Genomic DNA, 10,418 nt, shown 5'->3' with positions numbered 1-10,418 from the left:
GCAACCGCCGAGGTTTAATAATCTCTATGGCGCCATGTATGCTGGTGCTCTCTACTTGTAGCTACTCTGAGTTCAATTCAAATAAAAAAGAAAAACATCACCTTTTGGTAGCTCTGTGGTATTACACTCAACGAAATCCATAAAAGGGAACTGACCATGTACCGCAGAATGAATGCTGTTTTATGAACGCCTGTTTCTCAAATGACATGCTGTGAGGCTAGTTCATCTAATTAACATAACCAAATGATCAATGCGGTGTTTCAGCAAACCACCAGTCGCAGCGCCGCGATATGGTATAAGCTTTTCTGCAGCTGATCGCAAATTTGCGAGTTCGATCTGTGATTTCATTCATGTACGAAGATTTTTCCCACAAACTGAATAAGCCGGATGTGGCCTGATTTATGCGAAAGCAACATTAATAATGCTGCCGTAATGGTTTGCATTTTGTAGCAACGGTGGGTAGAGAGTAGCGTCGGCACTCGGCGAGGCCAAGCTCCATGCAGCGAAAAACCGGAGTAGAACGGTCGAACAGCGCCCGGCGTTGGGCTGGCAAGCGTCGGGGTCGTGAAACGGCTGTTCGGCGGCAATCTGCCCGAGAAAAGCCAACTTCCATGCAGTGAAGAACCGGCGAACGACGCACGCAGTCTCGGCGTCGCAAAAACGGCTGTTCGCCGTGGTTCTATCCAAGCCTGATACCCGGCGGCCGGCGTTTGTCTCTGGTCGCCCGAGGAGCAGCGGACGATCATTTCTGCCCATTTTTGTGGCCGTGAGGGAGAAAAAAATGGACGCCATCCCGCCCTGCGAAAGTGAATGTCCAGCGCAGCTGTTCAAAACCACTACATATATGCTGATGGGGGAGTGTATGAAATGTTCCTTGCTGTCTCGGCGGGCTTGTCGCTTGCACTCGCCTTCTCTCGCGGCAAATCCTGGGTCCTGACGCATGCGCGCAGCGCCATGATCGAGAACTTCTGGGTCCTGCCTAGCCTGGCGCATACGCTAGCCATCCAATGACGTCAACCCCTCTCCCCTTTCGAGAGCATCTGCAAACGTAATCTCTTTACCAGAGCACATGGGGGGGGGGGGGGGGGGGAAGGGGGGGGGGGCATTGTTCACCATCATGTGGTTTAGATGCTTGCGTTGTCGTTTTTCCTTTCTATGCTGCACGCCTTATTAGCCTGACGCATGCGCTCAGCGTCTTGGGCGAGAACTGCTGGGGCCTTTCCGGGTTTTTTTTTTTGTTGTTTACGACATTAGGGACCGGGGGGGGGGGAGGGGGGTCGCCCCTTCACATTTTTCCAGAGGGGGCAAGGCCCCCCCACTTTCCGAACTTTTACGCTGATGTCAAGTTTTCGACAAAACCTATAGTTAAATGTTCAAACTGGCGGTTGTGTGTTCCAATGCTTTCCAAAGGCCGATGATCAATTCAACGTACAAAGGTGGCACGATGGTCGGTTAACAGGCCACAAATTAAGGCATGCCACTCACATACCAGCAACCAAACTCTTAAGTCACAACTATGCAAACAAATACACAGAAAATACACGGAATATTGACTCACACACGGAGAGGGAACAACACATCAATGGATAAGAAACATTTCCCTCATGCCAACGCACTTCCCTACGAAATAATACACAAGCCAGGCAATCACCGGACACTGTACGAACGAAACTGACCCCAACTCTTGCAAATGAGGAAAACCTGCACAAAATATCGATGGCCAGCTCATAGACTGCCCCCTAAGAGGAAAGGAAAGACCAGCCCTGACATGCAAATTTCCAAACACCACAAAATACAAACCTGAAATAATCAAACACCAGGGTGCAAACTAAGCTGTAGAAGAACTGGTAAAAAATATGAACCAGACCCATTGACCAAGCCGAACTGCCCCGATCTCGGCTCCACAGCAGCCAGCCTTCCGTAACGCTACTGAACGGGGCCCAGGATGACGTCTTAGGTACGGAGTACCTTAGGACCGCACAATGTCCGTTCGCGTCCATCCGTGCGCACACCACCATCAAGCGAAAATCAAGCTAAATTAGATTTGAGCCGTGAGTTGCAGTTTCATTTAGGGAATGATCAAGGTGCAACTCACGGCTTAAATCGAATGACGGTAGGGGCGCAAATCGGATGTCACTCGAGGCGCAAATTGGATGTAATTTCGAGTCCCCGTACTCCGCACCCTCGCCATCATCCACGGAGTGGAGATGCTGCCATTTTTTATCTACTGCGATGCAGTGTCCCGTCTACCCTGACGCCTCTCAAACTTGCCTCTACCAAACCATCTGCACCCTGCCATCTGTACTCGCGGAGCTCACAGCCATCCGGGATGGCCTTCAGGCTCTAACGCCGGCCCCTGAGCGCCCCAGTGGGTTCCATCCTGCATCTTCATACGGACTCCACGGAGGCGATACGGGATTTACGCCGACTATCCAACAATTGCACAATTTCAAGGAACGTCCACGCACTATTAGACACGTACCCCTGCCATCTCCGGCTGTTGTGGGGGTTCGGCGGAATACGCTCCCCGCTCACATTGCAGCGGATAGGGCTTGTCACCCTGCGTCTATTCCTCGGCCGCTGCCAATGTTAACAACCGGTCCCACAGAAAACTTTTTCCAACGGAAGGAGTATCTGCATCGCGCCACACGTGCCCTCATCCCACCGTGTGGAATGGACCTCCCCAGTAGACTTGCTCGCTGGGAAGAGGTTTTGCTGCACAGACTTTGTCGCGCACGGAACGCCACGAAACTACATATACGGCCCCCGGCTCTCCCGCCACGAAACTACATATACGGCCCCCGGCTCTCCCAACTGCGTGGTGTGTTTGTGTTTCGGCGGCGGCCCCCTGCGCTCAGGCGCGTGGTGTTACGTTTCACCGGATGCTCGCTGCGCGGCGGACTCGTAAAACGGGGACCAGACCCGGCGGTGGGAGCGGCGATACAGCAGGAGACGGGCGCCAGTCGCCGTCCAAGCCCCAAAGAAGAAGCATCATTTGTGTAACGTTCCTTTTCTTAGATTAAATAAGTTGTTTAGCTCACCTAAAGTGCATATTTTTGTGTTTTTCTTATCGTCATCGTCACGGACAACATTCTGGTGCCGAAACCCGGGAATTCATCGTGCCGTGGACTTACATCAACGAAACCACGCCCTAACGTCTCTACAACGACCCTGTGATGTGCTACGGGTGAGCCAAAGGAACTCCGGTGCTCTTGGGTGAAGATGGAACGCGGGCGCAAGAAACGTACTGTTCTCCGGTCCCAGGCCACACGCCTCATCAACGAAAGTCAGCAAAGCCTGCAAAGTAGCCTCGCACAGAACGAGGCGAGAGTGCTACATGCACGCTTGACATCCATTCAAAGGGAGCTCGACACTGTCAACAAGGAGATCGAGCCCCTCATTTCCGAGGACGACCTGGAGGAAGAGTACAGCCAAGTATTGGAATACAAGGACCGCATCGTCCAATGCTTGGCACGGCTGGAGCAGCATTTTAACGGCGACTCAAGGCAAGACTCTCCAGATCAAGCAACGATAACCCAAGCAACCGTACCAACGAACGGTGACGGATCGCAACCAACGACGTCACAACGGATCAACGCAAAATTACCAAGAATCGAACTGGGCAAGTTCAGCGGACGGCGGCATGAGTGGCAGTCCTTCTGGGAGCTGTTCGAGCAGATGGTGGACAAAAACGAACATCTCTCCACGCTGGACAAGTTCCACTACCTGAAAACATCCCTAACAGGTGACGCAGCTTCCGTGCTGACCGGTCTGCCGGCCACGTCCCATTGCTACACTGACGCGACGCAGCTTCTGAAACAACGCTTCGGCAACGAAGAGCTCCTAATTCAGGAGCACATGAAGAAGCTCATCGACATACAGCCTGTGCGCGCCTCAGACGATGTGCGTGGACTTCGTCGTCTGTACGACACTGTGTCAGCGCATATTAGGGGACTCGAGGCCCTTGGCCGAAAACTCGACACCTTCGACTGTATGTTGCTTCCCGTCTTGCAGAGAGCGATTCCGAGAGACATTTTGCTGGACTTCAGCCGCAGGGGAGTACTGGAAACGCGAAGCCCTACTTCCGAACCACAGACAAACCCAGACGGTTCACCAACAACGACGGGTGGAGAAAAGAAAGGTACCGTTTGCACGTTTTCAAGGCTCTTGTCATTCCTTGGAGTTGAAGTGGAAAGCCGCGAAAACCTTGCTGCACTGCAATGCATAGACGTGAAACCGCCTACGAGGCACAACACCAACGATCGAGGCTCCAAATCGCACGCAAAAGACCAACAAAGGCATGCTCCATCAGCTGCAATGCTACACCAAAATGCAACTCAAGAATGGTGTTTCTTTTGTAAAACTAACGGCCATACGACGCAACACTGCGGAGGTACAAAAACAATAGAAGAAAAGAAAAGGCTTTTGCTGTCCGAGGGAAGGTGCTTCAGGTGCACGAACAAAGGTCATCAGGCCCGCGCATGCAGGACAAACGTTCGCTGTACCAAGTGTCAGAAGAGACATGCTAGCACTATGTGCGATCCGACGTATGCAAGGGCGAATGCGGGAGAAGCGACCAACCCCGTCGCAAACGCGCACGTGACTCTTGAGGCTCCCGTCACAGAAAGTGAAACCTTCCCCAAACCGACGGTTTTGCTCCAAACTGCGACAGCTTGGTGTTGCGGAGGGGCTTCCAGAGCCCAGGTGCGAATCCTATTCGACGGCGGTAGTCAACGCTCTTACATAACAACGGCTACGTCGAGGAAATTGGGATGCAAATTGCTCGGAAGCGAGAAGCTTACAGTTGGCGTCTTCGGAGGTCACCAAGATGAGAAACTGTATAAGAGAGTGGCTGTAAAACTGCAAACCAAAGATCGAAAGGAACTTGAGTTAGATGTTCTGGAGACCGATGTAATTTGTGACCAAATTCTCCCTTCACCCCCAAGTATGTGGACCGATCGTCTCACGGCCCTCGGCTACGATGTGGCTGATGTCAGTGGCCCAGAAAGTATCGAACTGCTCATCGGATCTGATCACTTCTGGCAGCTCACGACGGGCCGGACCACTAAGCTCGAAGGAAAGCTAAGGGCAGTGGAGACGGCGGTCGGCTGGAGTATTCAAGGACCTGTGGAGGGGAGTTATGCGTCGTCCCAGTGCACGCAAACAATCGCGCTGCGAACGTCTGTCATTGAAAGAAATGCGACTGACGTGCTGACCAAGTTCTGGACGCTGGAATCGATTGGAGTGAACGACATCGACGGAACGAAGAGCCCACATCCCACCCTCGAATTTTTCGAGGAGACCGTCAAACGAGTGGATGGACGCTACGAGGTGGCGCTTCCTTGGAAGCCAATAACGTCGCTACACCATAATAAGGAGATAGCCTTGAAGCGCTTACAGCACTTGGCGAGGCGCCTTCAAAGCTCCCCAGACTTGTGCCAGGACTACGACGCAGTAATCCGAAACTACGAACGCCTGGGAATAGCAGAACTTATCGAAGACAGCATGAGTGAAGCCGATGCCGTTTACTATATGCCACATCAGGCTGTAGTACGTGACGCCCAGAAGCTTCGGGTGGTTTTTGACGCATCGTCGCACAATTCAGCAAAATCACTCAACGACAACTTGGAAAGCGGGCCGAACCTGACCGCCGATTTAGTCGGTCTACTGCTCAACTTCCGAAGACACCGAGTCGCGCTGGTCGCGGACATCGAACAAGCATTTCTACAGGTGGGCATACGACCGGTCGACAGAGACGCGTTGCGTTTTCTGTGGTTTGAAACAACACCAAAACCGGGTGAATCACTTCCACCGATTGCGACTTGGCGCATGACCCGTGTACCTTTCGGAACGACGGCTAGCCCATTTCTGCTTTCTGCAACGCTTCAACACCACTTGGGGAAATGCGAAGAACGGTACCCTCAAACTGCGAGTCGGATCAAGAACAGTCTCTACGTGGATGACTTGTTAACGGGAGCTGAAAGTGAGGAATCAGCAATAAAGCTCTACAATGATGCGACGGAAATGTTTGAAGCAGCGAAAATGAAACTGCACAAATGGTCGTCTAACAGCGAAACGCTACGCCAGCAATTCCAGCGTGACTCCCGGGCCGCCATTCATCTCGGCTATCTGTCGGGAGTACTGAAGGTTTTGGGACTTACGTGGGACCCATGTGCTGACCAGTTAACGTTCTCTCCATGCACGGATCGCCTTCGCGACGTAGAACCACCCACAAAACGGTCCATGCTGCAAACAACGGCGCGGATCTATGACCCACTGGGGTGGCTTTCTCCTTTCATCGTGCGGGCCAAGATCCTATTCCAACAGCTGTGGCGGAGAAACATAGACTGGGACGACACGCTACCTGACGACATCGCGGCGGCCTGGACGGAGTGGCTAGACGGGCTCCAACATCTTTCCGAGGTTCAAGTACCACGGTATTACGGGTCGCAGGTAAACGGAGGGAGGACCGACTGCCTTCACATTTTCGCCGATGCCAGTCCGCTGGCATACGGAGCGGTCGCCTACCTCACCGTCGAGGGTAGAGCACTGCACGGGCCGGAATTTCTAGGCCCGGCCCGACCCGGCCCGGTAGAGACACGGCCCGGGCCCGGCCCGGGCCCGACAAGTTTTTAAAACGGGAGCCCGAGCCCGGCCCGAGCCCGACAAATTTTTATAATGTGAGCCCGAGCCCGGCCCGAGCCCGACAAAAATTTAAAATAGCAGCCCGAGCCCGACCCGAGTCCGGTAGAATTTAAATGAAATAAGTCCGTGCCCGCCAGACTTTCTAAGTATCAGCCCGAGTCCAAAAGGCTATAAACATGAGCCCGAAAACGTTTGCTGTTTTTAACCTAAAAGCGTAAGCATAAAGCGACTACATAAAGCAATGAATGGGAAATACTGTGATCACAATAATATAATTAGGATTGCTACCACTTGCTACCGCTAGCCGCTTGCTACCACGGAGGTGGCAACAGTAGACAGTGCGAAGTCTATATCGCCATTGTTCTGTTTGTTTTATTTCAAAAAACATGTTGTATTGTGTGTCTGGAGTGCCCTCGTCTGGCCTGCTCTCTCCCACTATGCTGCCCAGACTGTCTGTTTTATAATTGATGTGAAGGCTTTCTGAGCAGAATCGTCTATTTATCATGTTTTTTTAACGGCGCCATAGTGACATTGCACTTCGCTTTTTTTTTCTTTTCACTTAACCTCAAATATCAATGGGAAAACTTCTTGCTATCAACAATTTAGAATTAGCCTCACAACACTGCCGTGCCTCAGGCACTGCTCGGGCCGGCTCGGGCCGGCAAGGCCCGAAACATTTTTCGTTCAAGCCCGAGCCCGGCCCGGGCCCGAGAAAATGTGTGCTACCCGGCCCGAGCCCGGCCCGCGGGCCGGGCCGGGCTCGGGCTTTTTGGCCAGCCCGGGCCCGTGCAGTGCACTAGTCGAGGGTGAAAACGGTGCAAGCTCGACAATCCTGATAAGCAAGTCAAGGGTGGCGCCAGTCAAAGAAATTACACTGGCGAGACTTGAACTAATGGCATGCCTGCTTGCTGCTCGATTGTGTCGCTACATTTTGAAAACCCTCGAGGAACAGCCTTCCAACGTCTACCTGTGGTCGGATTCAACAATCGCGCTCCACTGGATCCATGGAAATTCCGACCGCTGGCAGCAGTTCGTACGCAACAGAGTCACCGAAATTCAACACCTCACGGACAAGTGCACATGGAGACATTGTCCGGGAAAGGAAAATCCAGCGGATCTTCTAACACGCGGGATCCCAGCCGCGCAACTGTCCGCGAACGCCCTATGGTGGAACGGAGCACCGTGGGTTTGTCGCAGAGAGTCGGACTGGCCCGCAGTGGTTCCGGAGGCGACATTCAGTGAAATTGAACTAGAAGAAAGGAAGGAAACTAGGACATTGCCAGCGACGACATCGCCCACTGCGGAGTCGGCTGTGATCGATTTGGATCACTACGGGAAATACTCGAAGCTAACCAGAGTCACGGCATGGGTTTTTCGGTTCATCTCAAGAACTAAACGACAAAGCACCGAATTGGGAACCCTCACAGCCGACGAGTTGAATCAGGCTGAGGAGTACTGGATACGTCGGGAGCAAAAGAGGGGATTCCCAAGAGAAGTTGCGTGTGTCGCCCAAGGAGTAAGAATTCCCCTTGACTCGCCTTTGAGAAATGTGTCACTGATGATTGACAGTGTTGGCATTTTAAGAGTTGAGGGAAGGATTCAGCGTAGCCAACTTGGATACAACGAGAAGCACCCCGCCGTCTTACCCAAGAATAGCAAAGTGGCGGAGCTTCTAGCTTTGCAGTGTCACCAACAAATGTTGCACGGAGGCATCCGGGATACACTGGCGCAAGTGAGAGAGCGGTTCTGGGTGATCGGAGCAAGGCAGCTGGTTAAGCGAACCATAAAGACGTGCATAACGTGCCAACGTTTTCATTCGCGGCCAGCAAGCCAAGTGACCGCCCCCCTTCCGACTGACCGCATCACCCGGGCCTCTCCCTTCGAAGTGACCGGTGTCGATTTTGCCGGCCCTCTTCTCGTTAAAGGAGCGACGAGTACAAAGTCATACATCGTGCTCTTCACATGCGGTGTCACCCGAGCAATACACCTCGAGTTGGTGAGTGACATGTCGGCGTCCTCCTTTCTGCTGGCTTTCCGTCGATTCATTTCTCGACGAGGATTACCGAGCACTATGTATAGTGACAACGCCCTCACGTTCAAGAAGACAAGTAGGGATCTAGCCGCACTCTGGTCAGTCATTACAAACGAAGAGGTGAAGAACTTCGTCGCCAACTTTCGCATACAATGGAAGTTCATTGTGGAACGCGCGCCATGGTGGGGCGGTTTTTATGAGCGCTTGGTCGGACTCACTAAACAGGCTCTAAAAAAGACGCTAGGAACGAGCAGCCTCGGATTTGAGGAACTGTGCACAACGCTGAACGAAGTAGAGGCAATGCTAAATTCGCGCCCCCTCACACATGTCTACAGCGAGCCCAACGAACCTGAACCACTTTCTCCAGCCTTGTTTTTGACTGGAAGACGTCTCACATCGCTACCTAACGCACAGCGCCAGGAGATAACGGCACTTTCTTCTTCCCTATTGAGGCAAACGCTGTCTCATAGGAATAGAATGCTGAACCATTTCTGGAAGAGGTGGGCTACAGAATACCTGAGAGAACTACGGAACTCTCAGCTGCAAGGAAAGACACCCAGACCGCTAAAACCCGGCGACTTGGTGCTGTTAGGCAAAACAATGCAGCCCAGACAGATGTGGAAAATGGGAACCGTTGAAACAACCTTTCCTGGCCGTGACGGAAAGGTCCGATCTTGTGAAGTACGACTGCCTGGAGGGACAGTTCTCCGAAGACCCATTCAACTACTTCACCCATTGGAACTATGTAGCTAAAGGCAAATGACGGAGTCATTTGGGGGGGAATGTGTCGCGCACGGAACGCCACGAAACTACATATACGGCCCCCGGCTCTCCCGCCACGAAACTACATATACGGCCCCCGGCTCTCCCAACTGCGTGGTGTGTTTGTGTTTCGGCGGCGGCCCCCTGCGCTCAGGCGCGTGGTGTTACGTTTCACCGGATGCTCGCTGCGCGGCGGACTCGTAAAACGGGGACCAGACCCGGCGGTGGGAGCGGCGATACAGCAGGAGACGGGCGCCAGTCGCCGTCCAAGCCCCAAAGAAGAAGCATCATTTGTGTAACGTTCCTTTCCTTAGATTAAATAAGTTGTTTAGCTCACCTAAAGTGCATATTTTCGTGTTTTTCTTATCGTCATCGTCACGGACAACAGACTTCGCGTTGGAGTGGCGCTTTCACCTGCTGTGACCCGGTCGTGGCCACTACGCTACCATGTCCCGTTCGAAGACACCTGCCCCTTTTGCACAGATCCTGCCGAACAAGCTGAGGCGGACCATCGATTATGGGCGTGCCCTTCACTGGACTCAGCCAGAAGGCGGCACCTGAAAGGCACAGGCCTTCATCCTGGAAGTCCCTCCGATCGGACCGGACAACTGTACCCTTTCCTATGTCACAAAATATTCAGGTCGTGAGCGACTTTAAAATTTTAGGAGTACATTTCTCTAATTCACTTAACTGGAATATTCACGTAAACTATGTGATAAATAAGCTATTTTCCGTTGTGGGCGCGTTATCAAAACTGAGATTCGTAATACCAACTGGAGTAAAAATACTAATCTACCACTTTTTTCTGTCTCATCTAAATTATTATCAACTTGTCTGGGCCTTGACAACCCAGACAAATAAACAAAAAATATTTATTTTGCAAAAAATAGCGTTGAGAGCAATTTTCAATATTCAAATAGACCAATGCATAGAATCCGCCTAGAATACCTTAAATAAATTCAATATTCCAACTCTATAC

The 10,418-nt window shown here is 52.2% G+C and overlaps 1 protein-coding gene across 1 annotated transcript; it reads left to right on the top strand.

Annotated features, from left to right (window-relative positions):
- The first annotated feature begins 3,222 nt into the window (after positions 1–3,222).
- On the top strand, positions 3,223–10,000 carry LOC144159719 (uncharacterized). The gene is made up of 2 exons (XM_077691412.1): positions 3,223–3,903; positions 9,923–10,000. Exons 1-2 carry the CDS (start codon positions 3,223–3,225, stop codon positions 9,998–10,000), a joined length of 759 nt encoding a protein of 252 aa, XP_077547538.1.
- The last annotated feature ends 418 nt before the right edge of the window (positions 10,001–10,418 follow it).

This window comes from Haemaphysalis longicornis, unplaced genomic scaffold (genome assembly GCF_048455015.1).
Source record: "Haemaphysalis longicornis isolate Haplotype H1 unplaced genomic scaffold, Haemaphysalis longicornis Haplotype H1 scaffold_1, whole genome shotgun sequence".
In the NCBI taxonomy this organism is placed as follows: Eukaryota; Metazoa; Arthropoda; class Arachnida; order Ixodida; family Ixodidae; genus Haemaphysalis; species Haemaphysalis longicornis.
Note: the sequence above shows the minus strand (reverse complement) of the source record. Positions and strands in the feature narration are given on the sequence as shown.